The sequence below is a fragment of the Canis aureus genome, chromosome 22 (genome assembly GCF_053574225.1).
Source record: "Canis aureus isolate CA01 chromosome 22, VMU_Caureus_v.1.0, whole genome shotgun sequence".
NCBI classification, from domain to species: Eukaryota; Metazoa; Chordata; class Mammalia; order Carnivora; family Canidae; genus Canis; species Canis aureus.
The window spans coordinates 45,196,969-45,211,545 of record NC_135632.1 but is presented as its reverse complement, the minus strand read 5'-3'; the positions used below and the strand labels follow the sequence as shown (position 1 = coordinate 45,211,545).

Sequence of the window (14,577 nt, the reverse complement as noted above, 5' to 3'; positions counted from 1 at the left end):
ACTTTGTCTCTGCATATTGCATATGGCCACTTTCACACCACTAGTTGTGACAGACACCATATAGCCACAAAGCCAAAAGTATTTACTAGATGCCCTTTATAGAAAAAGTCTGCCAATCCTGTTTTAAAAGAAGCAGAGTAAGGATTTTGGGAGAAGCTGAATAAAGGATTTTAAAAAGAAAACTATTCTCCAGGAAAACCTGGGTGAAGACCAGAGTGAGGAAGGAGCCAACATGGAAATTTAGTCTGTGAGGCTGAGGAGGCCGCTGGGAGTCCAGTGTGCAAGTCTCTGAAGACTGAGGCAAGAAACAGTTTTCTCCTGAGAGAAAGGGTTTACCTCCTTTAACCAGAGAGGAATTAAGAGATGGTGGCTTCTCAGATCTGTTTCCATTTTCCAGAAAGTTTTCTTCTGGGTAAAGAAATTGACGGGGCTTTGGCAACCAGAAGGTGGAGGCTGGAGGGCAGTCGGAGAGAATGCTTCCAAGCTGGTGGGGGATTTGTCAGATTCGGACAGCCAGGCTTGCCTTTGCCCAGAAGACTAGGGAGACAGGGGCAAAAGCGGGTGGAGGAATTTCGTAGAGGCCCCGGTTGGTGCTCAGGGTTGTTTCTAAGAGGAAAGTTGGGAGTTTGGCCCATTGGCTTCATAGGGAACCTGTACTCTTTGTACTTAGTAAAAGAGAAGTAGTCTTTACTTGCTCCTGGAAACTCTCTGTTGTCAGCTGGCTTTCTGAGGCCTCAGTCTGCCTACCTTCTGCCCCAGAGGGATGCTTTTCAGTTCCTCAGGAAACAAAATGGTCATTTGCCCAGAGAGACAAATCTAGGTCCAAAGCACAGGAACTCTGAGTTTCAGCTTCAGCCTCCCCAGTACATGAGGCAAGTCTCTTGATTTCCTCTGTCTTGCTACTCTGCCTCTAAGACAACTGCATTCGCAGCTTGGAAGGATCTTTGCCTAAAGCCATGCTGATTTTCATTTTATAACTGTGGAAATTGAGTCCTGGGCTAATTTGTAAGCTGGTGTTTTATCTTCTTGGAATAGGCCATGCTTAGTTTTAGCTGGTAAACACGTGTGTGTGTGTGTGTACATATATGTATCCCTGTGTGTGTACATCAAGATATATAAATGGTGGACTCAGTGTTTGCCTTTGTTGGATGGAAATTTAGCAGCCCTGGAAGATGTGAGTCAGTTCCAGGGATAGGAAATAGCAGAGTACAAGAGGAGGGCAGACCAAAGACAATGAATTTTTACAAAGCAACAGACCCTTCATAGGGGGCTCTACACTCACATGTTGCTAAGGGATGGTTGCTACAGCTTGGGCATTGATTATTAGCATTGGCCTGGATTGGGGCGGCCACCATGGGACTCCCCATTTCAGGGTCACCTCATCTTTCAGAGCACCACACAGTCTTCCAGTGTTGACTGGGCAACTTCAACATGCCAGGCTCCAGGGACAGGCACAAAGGTGAACAAGGCCAATATATCCTGGGGTACCTGGGATGCTCAGTGGTTGAGCATCGGCCTTGGGCTCAGGTCATGATTCCTGGGTCCTAGAATCAAGTCCCGTATTAGACTCCCTACAGAGAGCCTGCTTCTTCCTCTGGCTGTGTCTGTGCCTCTCTTTCTGTGTCTCTCATGAATACATAAATAAAATATTTTTTTAAAAAGACCAATACAGTCCCTATCTTTGTGGAGGCATAATATTAGCAGGGGAGATAAACAGGAAACCAGTAATGATAAAAATCAGTTAGTTTTAAACCCAGAGGAGCAGTAGCAGCAGAAAGTACCCAGAACTAGAAGAACTACAATGAAGCCTGAGCTCATGGGTGGAAGGGGCTCAGAGACATGGTTTTGATTTGCTCATAGAAGGATGAGAGGACATGCCCTGGGTGAACCAGGTGGAGGAGCTGGGGACCAGCTGTGGTGGAGGCCCTGCTTGTCCTATGGGAAAATGGGAGGCCAGTCTGAGGGGTGGCTGGCACAAGAGAGCCAGAGGGACAGAGGTAAGGAGGGAAGGGGCCAGGTCTTGCCAGATTGTGTGCCACAGGAGGACTTAGGTCACGTCCTTTCCATAACTTCTCACCTGCTTCCCACCTCATGTCCCACAGTGGGGAACTCACCTTGTCCTTCTCACCTGTGAAACTGGAAAGACATGTGCAAGGAGGAGCCTTGTCAGCATGGGTAGGGCTGGGTATTGTGAGACCTGAAGCTTAGATAATATGGGTGGAAAGTTTGCTGGAAGAAAAATGTGAAATTACAACAAGGTTAGGTGCAAAGCCTCGGTCAGGGCATGACAGTCCCCCATGAAGGGACCTTCAGGCTTCAGTCTCAAAGGTAAAGCCACTTTTGGTGCTTTGCCCTCATTCCTACCCTCCAGAGCCTGCTGCTCTTGCCTGAGATATCCGTGCAGTCCACATCCACTTGCTCCTGTTCTCTCCTTGCTCAAGACGGCAAATCAAGCACAAATGTCTTATCTGGAAGTCTGGAAATCTGACTTCTCCCTTGCTCCCAGTAGTGTCCAAAAGGACTTGGGAATTTCCTTTGTTTTGCCCAAGCCTTCCATGAGTTTTGCCCCTGCCACAATCAAGGCCGGGAATGTTGGCTGGGGCACTTTATTCTTTTGGAAATGTGACACAGGAATATGAATTTCCATAGGCACAATTACTCCGTCTGGTAGGTCTAGACTGTCCGTGGGCCAGCAAGTTCACCGGAGTCCGTGCTGGCACTCTGAGAGCCGCCTGGATGGACCCGGTGGGAGGGGAGCAGATCACTTGGAACTGTGTTCTGTGGTGGGGAAAAACCCACAAACATGAGCAGTGACAGAAGAGACGTTCAATAGTGAATGACTTACAATGAAAAAATGACAACAGGCTCTTGTCTCCAAAATCCAAAATGATCAAAGCCTCTTGACAGTAGTGAGGAGTGTCTGTGAGTCTGGAACACCGGGAGCCTGCTGTCCGTAGATGAGACATGTCAGAGGACTCCAGACCAATATGAGGGAGGGACTGGCAGCCTGCTGTGGACCACAGGGGAAAACTGTAACTCCTCCCAAAATGCTGCTCCCGATTCCCCTGCCAACCTCCACAGATAGACCTGGCTCAGCACGCTGCACAAGCCCCATGGACAGAGCGGGTTTGGCGCACAGAGGGTTAGGCCCTGAAGCTAAGCGGGAGCTTTGGCCATCAAGGCCCAATCTGGGTTAGAGGCTATGCCTCCCCACCCCCCAGACGTAGGAAAGAGTCCCCTCAGCCCGGGTGTGGTGTCCTCAGCTTACTCGCCTCATTGCCTTTGACGTTTCTCTTTGGTACCAAACATTATAACATCCCATCGCTCGAGCCGAACCCATCTCACACAGAGATTTTCTGCCTCCCCAAGAGAGCAAACAGAAGACAATGACCACACTATAATCTAAGAATTCTTTATGCAACTGGATTATTCACTCACATTGGAGAGCATTTAAGGATCTTCTCAAATGTGGAAAGGACACCTGCCTTGTACCCTTCTTGAGGAACATACTTCAAGAAGCACTTCGGTAGACTGAGAAAGGAACCCGATAAGGAATGCGCTCTGCAGTCCAGGCCCCCTCTGCCCTGGGTTTCCTTGGAGCCTGAGGAGGAGCCCTCACCTTGTTGGGAGGCTGGCTTCGTGGGAGGGGAGGCCTCGAAGGTTCCCAGGAAGAGTTACCGCTCACTGATTTGGAAGAAAGTTGTTGGCTGGTATTTACACCTTTGCCATTAAATCCTGTCCTTCCCGTTGTCTGTCCCCCACAGACGGTCTTTGAGAGGAACTGCCGTTCAGAGGACTGTGCCGCCGACCTGCAGCTCCAAGGTCAACTGTTGCTCTCCAGGTAAGTCAGCGCTCCTGCCACCTCCTTCCAGGGGGCGCGTTTGTCATGACCCTAAAGCTTGAGTGTGCAGATTCCCCCCACCTCAGCCCCACAAAGAAGATAACTAGAGTTGGTAGGTTATGACAGTATTTTGTAGCTTAAAAAGATGTGTATGTATTATACATTAATTTTTAAAAAGATTTTATTTATGTGAGAGAGAACAAGCTAGAAAGAGCGTGTATACTGTGCATGAGTATGGGTGCAGGGGGACAAGCAGACTCCCCACTGCCAAGCAGGGAGCCTGACGCGGGGCTCCATCCCAGGACCTGGAGATCATGACCTGAGCCAAAGGCAACCGCTTAACCGACTGAGCCACCCACTGCCCTGTGATCATGTTAACAACGCCTATCATCTGCAGGGGATAATCTGCTTTTTGTTTCATTCACAGTTCTACATATCTTACGGTTTAGCCCATATTTCTGATTTGTGTGATGGAGGGGGTGTTTTATACCTACATATTGTATTAGGTTGAACCGTAAGAAATTGCCAGTATTTAATTGAGACCGTTCATATGATTTGACTATTATAAAAGATTCTTTTAATTTCTCCCACCACCACCACGCACACGCACTTAACAATGGCATCTGCTTTCACAACAGGTGAAGGTTCTATGGCAGTGGGAGGGGGTGAAGGAGAGAGACTAGTGGTTCTGATTAGAGGGAACAGACAGTCTCTATTGTTTCAGGCTTTCCTCCCACAGTACGAGAGTCCCCCAGGCAAAGGTAAACCACACAGAGGCCTTCTGTTTCCTCTCTGCCAGCCTTTTATTCTAGATGTTTTGTAGGATCTAGGTGCTGGTCCTAAATCATTTGACCACATTTCAGAGAATGGTTTCCTTTCAAGACAGTTCCTTCTGAAAGATTGTTTTAGCCTGGGGGCCAGAAAGTCTCTCCATAGGTTTATTACCATTTCTTTTGATAGTTATTTTCCAAAATGCCATACTGTCCCCTTTATTTGTAACCATGAGAGTTGAGAATGGGTGGAATGTAAACAGTGACTGTACTGGAACACTTACATTGATAAATAATCTATTCATCAAAGGAAGTAATACTAAGATTCTTTTTCTTTTATATTCATTTATTGGGCACAAGGTGATGTAACACTGCCCCCCCCCCCACCACCACACACACACAAATACTCCTCCATGACACTTAGATGTTATTTTTTTAAGATTTTATTTATTTACTCATGAGAGACCCAGAGAGAGAGGCAGAGACACAGGCAGAGGGAGAAGCAGGCTCCCTGCGGGGAGCCCAATGCAGTACTCAATCCCAGGACTCTGGGATCACGACCTGAGCCAAAGGCAGATGCTCAACTAACTACTGAACCACCCAGGTGCCTGCCACTTAAATATTAATTAGCATTACTTTTACTTAGGACAAAAGTGGTAGATTAAAGTGGCACATGTTTTGCCAACCTTAGAAGATTACTTCAGACAAATGAAGTGGACATTGGAATTTTTTAACATTAAAAAGAACTTGCTGGGGTTATTAGAGAAACCAGTTCTAAAAAAGTTCATAAATTATCAAGTCATTACTTTTAGCTTTAAATAGGTCTTCCAAAAAGTGTTTTAGGGAAAAAGTAACATAAAACAAAAATATACGAATTTGTTTTGTCTTGAAGCAGACTGTGAATGTTGGAAATTTGTTTGGGATCAGAAAACTTTGTGTGGTGGGAAAATGTACACCTGCTCCAAGGTTAAATATTAGGTTAGGGAAGTTCTGATGTTCTTTCTGCCCATTAATGGACACAGTCAAATCTATCTCTGTTCAACTGTACTTTTCATGTATTAAGATATAAACTCCAAGGCTCATGGTTGGTAAGGCACCTTGTACTTAAAACGGCCTCCGCTGCCCCTACCTGGCCCCTCAGGATTTGTGGATCAGAACCAGTTCTGCTTTATGGGCCCAGTAATTGATAATTTGAGAACTGGTATGGCAGCCAAGATCCAGATCCCCCATATGTATCAGCTCACTATAGCCAGCTGCATAACAAAGCACCTCAAAACTCTGTGGCTTGAAACAGCAGTCATTTATTCTCATGGACTGCAGGTTGGCTGAGGGTTGGCTGGTCCAGGCTGGATTCAGCTGGATCTTGGCTGACTTGCCCAAGCATCTGGGGTTCGGCAGAGGATAAGTTGATCTCGGCTAGGCTCAAGTGACTCAGTTAGCTCTGCTTCATGTATCTTCATTGTCCTGCTGGAACCAGTCAGCTAGCATGGCATATCCTTCTCATGACTTGGTGACAGTGGAAAGGGCAAGCAAAAACATGCAATAACCCTTAAGGCCGAGGTTCGGACCTGGTGTATTCTGCCTTTAGCCTTATTCCATCGGTCACAGCAAGTCATATGGCAGACCCCAAAATCAGGGGACAGGAAAATATTCTGTGCCGCCTTAGTGAGAGGCACAGCAAAGTCACACAGCAGAGGGCATAAGTTCAGGGAAGGGTGAATTGAGACCTATATGGCAGTCTGCTCTACTACATTACTACATAAGGAAGAGGACTGCTCTTTTTCCTTTTTTTTTTTTTTTTAGATGCTCTTTTTCCTGATACCTTAGTTTTCAGGGCTGATTCAACCTTTCTTCTAATTCCAACATTCTTGACTCAGGCATGAGACCTAGAGACTGGGTAAGAATATTTTCTCAATCTCAGAAACAGTGTCGTTGGATGAAAGCTATGAGCCTCTCCTTAGGATGAGTTATTTCCCAGGAGCTCTCCCTTCCCCCACCCCTGTCCCTCAAAATAGCCTTTTGTCTGGATCCCCCATTAAACCTTCTTTGTATCTTGGACCCATAGCTGTCCCCAAGGGAGCCATCAGAGAAACATTAATTGGTAATTGAATGAGGAGAAATAAAAAAATCAAATGGTGGCTTTGGGTATACTGGATTTCCCCAGACCTTCATGTAGAGCCAGTCACCAAGTAGGAGAAGGCACAGGCAGTAAACTGCTGGTGGAAGCCAGGGTGTGAATGTGGTTCACGAAGGCTCAGTTGTCAGAACCAGAACCGAGTGGCTCTGGTTGTCACTGAACTCTATTGACTCATTATTGCCCTGGGGGCAGGGAGGGGAGGATGAGGGTTGCATATCCCTTGATTTTTCAAGTCAGGGAAACACTGGGCACCAGGGTGCAGAAATGAACGCTGTGTGCACCCTGCTCTCCCAGCATGCACTATGGACATGGCATCACCTGGTCAGTGCTAGGCCTGCCCCTGGGGCTGGAGCTGGGCAGCTGCAGTCAGCTCGGGACGGGGAGAGGACAAGGGCAGGGGGATGTACCTACCGAACTGCCTCTGAGCCAGCAGGCCCAGCCCCTGCAAGCTCCTCTGTTTAGAAGAGGAGACTAACAAAGGTAGATGGGTCGTTATAGGGCTAGGGAGCAGCTTCCAGGATGAGGAATGAAGAGACATGAGGGGGAGGATGTGGGTTTTCTGGGCAGATGGAAAATGTAAGCAGAGGCATGAAGGTGTGGAGGGCTGATGCCCACAAAGATCTGCAGATGTCTGGCATGAAGGAGAGGGGTCAGGAGGACACAGTGAGAGATGTGGCAAGACTGAGAGAGAGTGACATGGTGTGGGTCATCTGTTCCTCTCTTCCGCTCAGCGAAAGCTTGAGTTTTGAATGAACTCCTCCCCACCCACCTCATTTCCTAGTCCCCGGCACAGGTCCACAGAGCCCCTTTGTCCTGGCGCAGGAGTACCCTTGGCAGCATCGGACTTATGAGACATGCTGTATTGATCTTCACCACGGTGCCTCCCCAGAGATTTCAGAAGGGCAGTTTGGACACGACTTTTGTCTTCCATAGTGCCTGTAGAACCTCACTTTTGTGTTAGCTGTGACCCACTGTACTGAAAAGTCGAAGCAAAGCATAACAGAGGAAGACCCCTCTGATGACTGGGCAGACAGCGCAGGACAAGGTGTGGCTGGAAGTGGCCAAGTACCCACCAGACTGAGGAGGCTGCAGAAGACAGAGGGAAAGACATCTGGGAGTGATTGGGTCCCCCAGAGTGGCCAGGGATCAGGCCAGGAAATGCTATCTGTGATGGGGACTCAGTGATGTTTTGGTTTTTCTCTCCAGAGAGCAGGAATTCTGGCAGGCCTGTTGTCTCTTAAAACAAACAAGTCTTTAATTAAAGGTTCATCGTCTTTAACGGGCTTGAGCCTGTTTCCAAAACACGCTTCTTCCAGAATGTCCAGGAACAGGGATGAAGCTGCTTAGACAGAACTGAAAACTCCATTTGTGAAATGATGCAACATGTCTTGTTTTGTCTGTCTGAATACTTACAGTATCTAAGATTACAGCACATGTGATTAAGATAAAAAGAAATGTAGACTATGGCAGTTGATCTAAAAATACACGTATATATTTTGATGCATCCCATAGGAGACCAGTGGAACATTGCGGTACCTTCTGGCTAGCCAACCTGAATAATGAAAGAACGCTTAAGGGAAGTGAAAAGACACAGTAAAATACTTATGAAGTTAGAAGAACCATCTTGTGGCCACATATAATGCTTGTATGTTTGTGGTCTTAACAGTGCTGTTATCACAGTGGAGGTGTGGGATCAGGTGCATTTCCCAAAATCTTTGGCTGGGAGACAGGTAGCTCCATCCATGAAAAACCAGCCTTCAAGAGGGGAGGATTGCTGCACCCAAGAGCTATTTAGAACCTGAAAATTATTCTTCTCAAAAGTGGCTATTTTTTTTATATTATCAAAACTGGAATTATCAACTGCACATCATGCAGTAGAAGTAAAGTCTTGTTTGATAAAGGGGAAGAGAGCTCTATTTAAGGAACACCTACTGTGCACTAGGTACCCTAGAGAGTCATGGGTATACATAGACACACCATAGTGTCTTACCAGCTGTGCAACCTTGGGCAAGTTGCTTAACATCTCTGTGCCCATTTCCTCATCTGTAAAACAAGAGAAATAATAGCAACACCTTATAAAGTTATTCTAAGTATCTAATGAATTAAAACAGATTTAAGTGTCTCTAAAAGTGCTCGGCATATAGTAGGCACTCAGCAAATGAAAGTTAGCATTATTATTTGATTTAATCCTCTCAATGACGCTAACAAGTAAATATTATTATACTCTTTTTAGTGGGGAGGATACAGACACTCAAGCCCTTAAAGCCAGGAATGTCAAATCCTGCATCTAGTTCTCCTGAACACTAGCCTCAGTTGCTGTTGGGGGTCTGATATCAGCTGGGTCTGGACCCCAAGTACTGAGGCAGGGGACCTTGGGGAAAAAGTCTTCCTCTGTGTGAGAAGTCCCATCCAGAAAGGAGCTGGGTGGGTTAAAAAATCTGTGAATCAAGATGGCTTCCATCCATCCTCATTCATGCTCTCTTGTGTGCTGTTGGACATGTAAAGCTCTGCTCTTCCCCCTGGAGACATTTGCTGCCTGTCTGATGGGTCAGTGGTGGTGTCTGCACACCACTGTAATGACCCACACATTTTTTTTTTAAGATTTTATTTATTTATTCATGAGAGACACAGAGAGAGGCAGAGACATAGGTAAAGGGAGAAGCAGGCTCCCTGCAAAGAGCCTGATGTGGAACTCAGTCCCGGATCCGGGGATCATGCCCTGAGCCAAAGCCAGGCACCCAACCACTGAGCCACCCAGGCATCCCAAGTCACACATTCTTTTTTTTTTTTAAGATTTTATTTATTTATTCATGACACACACACACAGAGAAAGAGAGAGAGAGAGAGAGATGCAGAGACACAGGCAGAGGGAGAAGCAGGCTCCATGCAGGGATCTTGATGTGGGACTCGATCCCGGGACTCCAGGATCACGCCCTGGGCTGAAGGCAGGTGCTAAACCACTGAGCCACCCAGGGATTCCCGAATCACACATTCTTAACTCATCTAAGTTGGACTTTCCTCTCCTTTGAGGGCCACATTTGACCCCAAGCTTATGATGGGCACATCAGCAGTTTCCTCATATGTAAAGTTGCCATCATTGTTGTTGTCACTTTTGTGAAGGAAGGCAAGTGGGAGCTGATCAGGAACCTGGAAAACTTGTGCCCTTATCAGAATATTAGCCGGTTGACTTACTTCACTGAAGTGAAGGTTTTTTCCTTCACTGTCCCAGATCTGGAAGAAAAATGCAAAAGAAGTTTGTTGATTGGGCTGTGTAGTCACTATTTCTAAAATCTCTGGAAACAGGAATGGTTTTTTCAAGGGTGTATTCTTGAAAGAAAAATGAAATGCTCCAGTGTATAGGAGTTTTTGAATGAGTCGAAGGATTGCTCATCCTCTCCTCTCTCAGAATAAGTCTTTGCTTTTGCTCTGATGTGGATTCCCTAATGGGAGGCAGCAGGTGTGTCTTCCACATTTCAGGAACACATCAAGGTTAAACAGACATGTGGGTGGTCCTTCTTTGGGAGTTAACCAGGCAGAGGGTAGGATTTAGGCCCCTGGGAAGGTAATCAGCAGTGTCAGATAAGCAAAGCAACACTCACACACTGGGAAGGGTATCGAAACATATAGTAACCTTCCAGGGTGTCTAGCTTCTACTCATCTGGCAGGAGGTGACAAAGTGCTAGTATATTCATTTATTTGACAAGTAACAGAGCACTTGCTGTGGATATACCAGGCTTGATGAAGGCAAGTAGGGACAATCTCTTGCATCACTGTGCAACTCTAGTGTATTAGTTACTTATTGCTGTGTAATAAGTCACCCCAAAAATTCATGCCTTGGAAAAACCCTATTTATTTATCTCTTGATTCTGTGGGTCAGCTGTTTAGGGTGGGTTCAGCCGTTTGGATCTTCTGGTCTCCTGGACTCCCTCATGGATCTGCAGTCAAGTTCATTGGCCAGTTGCCTCTGTTTGTGATGATTGGTTTTTGGTGGCTGGGGTTCCTCCACTGGCCTCCACGTGGTCTCTCATACTCTGGCCAGCTGGTCCACACTTATGGTGTGGCAGGGATCCAAAATCCAGAACAGCAATGCACAAAGACTTGTAAGGGTTAGTTTCATTGTCCCATTCTGTTGGCCAGAGCAAAGCCAACAGGGCCAACAGGATTCAAGGGGTGGGGAAGTAAACTCTACTTCCTGATGGGAGGGGATGTGATGTCACATGACAAAGGATGCACGTGGAGAGAGGCCAGTAGTCAGTTCATCATGCCAGCCTACCACAGTGGCTGCAGCTATACCCTGCAAGAAAACCCTAAGGCATGGTGGAAAACATTCTTTTCACAATTACTCCATCAGAGGGGCAGAGGGGCTGGAGTGTTTGACTCTCGGTCATGGGTTGAGGGCTGCTCCAGAGTTGGGAGGGTAGGGACAGTTAATCCCTGGCACCCCCAGCCTGTGACAGCTTTGTCTGATTCTAGAAAGAGACCCTTGGATACAAAGATGCAAACACTGGCAGCTGGAGGTCGGCAAGAGCATTTGGCACCATCCAAGGAGGGGGGCAAGGGCATGGATTATGTCTGCTACACCCACTTTCTCAAAGAATCTCAATTGATGAATTTATTCCGGAATTTCTAACAGGTGTGTTAGAACCTTTTGACCCTAAGATTTCTTCCCTTTAGCTTCCTGAGAATACTATCTTTCCATGGTTTGCCAAATACCCAACATTCTCCATTACTATGGTAACATTATTTCCTGGGGATCCCTGGGTGGCTCAGTGGTTTGGCGCCTGCCTTCGGCCCAGGGCGTGATCCTGAGTCCCAGGATCGAGTCCTGCATCAGGCTCCTTGCGTGGAGCCTGCTTCTCCCTCTGCCTGTGTTTCTGCCTCTCTGTCTCTCTCTCTCTCATGAATTAAATGAATAAAATCTTTTTTAAAAAAACGTTATTTCCTATTGCATTTGTTTGTATCTTAATCCTTTGTCCCTTCTCTAGCAAATATGAAGAGCATTTGGTTTTAGAGCAAACCCATGAGCCTAGTACAGGACTAGGAGCTTTGTTCTCATTTTCCTGAGGGCAGTGGGAAAGATAGGCAAGAGACGTGTTCACAGCACACCCTGGGCAAAGAGGGTAAGACTTCTGGCTCCTCCATCGTCCTGGGAGGGACCTGAGTGGAGCAGGGCTAAGCAGCTGTGTTTTTTTGGAGCCCTGGCTCCAGCCCGGTCTGGGGATGAGCACAGAGGGTGACTGTATGGCTCTGAGATGCCCTCTCTGTTGTCCTTCAGAGTAACTCAGGTTGGGTAGAAAGAAGTCCAGCTCACAGGTCCTTCACGGTTGGTGATTGGCATGTACATACTGGGAGCCATAGCATTTCAGGTGCAGAATGGGAAGCTGATAGGCAGGAATTGGAGTCCCTTTTCTGAAGTCAAAAAGAAAGTTAAATGGCAGTGGCAGGAAAAACACCTGCTGGTAGGTTCCTGAGTCCGAGTCCAATGTCCTAGCCATTAGACCCATGGCCTGTGTCTTTAGCCATGGCAGCTTGGGGAACCTGGTCTGTCTCTGACACCCACTCTACTGTGCCGCTAACCAGTGGAGATGACTTTAGGAACTTCCTGCCTATCTCAGGGCAGATCTGATTGGTAGCTTCCTAAATAGCCTACCAGCCTCAGGTGTGAGGTTGAGGAGAGTGGGCCACCACCTGCGGAATTGACCATGTTTCCTTGTTGGACAGATTGAAAACATGGAGGGGAGGTCACTTCATTTTTTCAGCTTCCTCTGCCCCCTCCCCCACCCACACATAGGAACAGCAGAAATCTATCCCAACAAGTACTGGATTTCAGGGACAATCCTCCCCCTGCTCAGCAGACACACGGATTTTCCATCTGGATGGTGAGAGTTTGGGGAATCCCTAAAGGAATGTTGAAGGCAGGGCTGCGGAGTAACCGTGGCAACCACAGAAGCCACTGGGACAGCACTTGCCTGTAGGCCACCTCCCTCCTAAGCGACCTGGGAAGTCTCGGTCTACCTCAAGGGTGTACCTAATAAAATTTTATTTGGTAATATTTTCCTTGGCTTCCAAATACAGCCAACCATTGGAGGTTTTATGTGTAAGCATCTTTCCAGCAAGGTCCAAATGATACGGCTGTTACTTTCCTTCTCCCTGGACATTTAAACCAAGAAAAGGAGCTATGAAGAGAAGGTAGCAACTAGATCCCTCACTTCTCAAGTGCAGAACAGACGGGCTACTTCTTTGCTAAGATTTTTGGCAGTCTATTCTGCGGCGGGGTCACTTGCCACTGTTACTAGCCTCACCCATCCTGAAGCAGACTTTTATTTCTGTAAGAAAAGCTAAATTCCAAGGCCAGGCAGTTGTTTTGTTTTCTGAAGTAAGTCTTTCCCCACACATACTTTTCTTGCTGTCTTGCCCACGCCCTGTTGTGAGCATCTTTTCCCAGTTTGTTCTGAGCCACCTGATGGGACCTCCAGGAAATCAGAAATTGACCCTTGTGCTCTCCACCAATGAAAAACCCAAGTAGCTGTGGTTGAGAAGGGATGATCCTTTTGCTTTGTCCCCAGTGGTCACTGACCCCCACCTGCAGGGCCAAAGGTGACAGACTTGGGTATAAGGTGGACTGCTCATAAGTCACGGTTCATCGCAATTGCCATGAGAAGGGAGGTATTATGTAAAGAACTTCTAGATTTTATGATCCTGCTTTTCTGACTCCATGCCAGGTGATCTTGACCCAAACATCATGAGGCTGGGTGGATGCTTTTGCTACCACACCCAGATCCTTTTTATTTTTTTTTTATTTTTTTTTTTATTTTTTATGATAGTCACACACAGAGAGAGAGAGAGAGAGGCAGAGACACAGGCAGAGGGAGAAGCAGGCTCCATGCACCGGGAGCCCGACGTGGGATTCGATCCCGGGTCTCCAGGATCGCGCCCTGGGCCAAAGGCAGGCGCCAAACCGCTGCGCCACCCAGGGATCCCCCCCAGATCCTTTTTACTTTGCAGATGCCAGTTCCCAGCTGTCATTAAGTGTTGGCTACTCAGGGCCCACGGCTGCCCCTCCTCTGGCCTGGAGAATGGCCCTTGCCTTCTGGGAGTCACATTGCCTGGGAGGTTACACCCACCCTGGGGCAACTCTTGGCCAATGACTGGCTGGCTCATTTGGGAGACACAGAAACTCGTCCCCTTTTCTCAAGTGTAGGTAATTCTGTGCTGCAGTTTGTGCTCTATGTGAATCAGGCGACTCCATCCAAGGCCACAGTCTTGCTCAGCTCCTTGCCTGCCCCATCCACCTTCCATGGCTCCTTGCTCCTCATGACATCCCTTTCTAAACCACCTGAATCCCAATCAGAGACTGCTTCCAGGGAAGCCAACCTGAGAGGCTATACTTCACATCTTATTTGTTCCTTCTTGGATCTCCTGGCCAGGCAGTCTGATTCTTTTTTAGGAATGTGAGTTTTGAGAGGAAACTAAATCCAATGTATTTATTAGGTATCAGTGGGGGGAAATAGTTGCCAATGGACTTTTTATCTGCCTTCTTGGAATTAGAGAGGTCTTTGGATTTTTAAAACCAGGCCTGTGGAGTGATGTGTAAGAGGTCCTTTCAGGTGGTGAGTGGGATTTTGTGTCATTCATTCGTTTACTCATCCATTCAAGAGAAAGCAAACACGTGAACAGGAGGAGGGGCAGAGGGAGAGAGAGAATCTCAAGTAAACTCCGTAGTGAACGCAGAGCCTGATACTGGGCTTGATCTCACGATCCTGAGACAGTGACCTGAGCTGAAACCAAGAGTCAGAAACTCAGCCAACTGAGCCACCCAGGCACTCCCA

General features: G+C 47.2%; 1 protein-coding gene across 4 annotated transcripts in view; it reads left to right on the top strand.

The window, feature by feature from the left end:
- The window catches only part of ITGA9 (integrin subunit alpha 9), a 353,430-nt gene that overhangs the window by 182,923 nt on the left and 155,930 nt on the right, over positions 1–14,577 (top strand). For all 4 annotated transcript variants that reach the window (XM_077865823.1, XM_077865822.1, XM_077865824.1 and 1 more), the window contains exon 17: positions 3,765–3,841. In XM_077865823.1, coding sequence (XP_077721949.1) covers positions 3,765–3,841 — 77 coding nt within the window. The remainder of the gene's footprint in view (positions 1–3,764; positions 3,842–14,577) is intronic.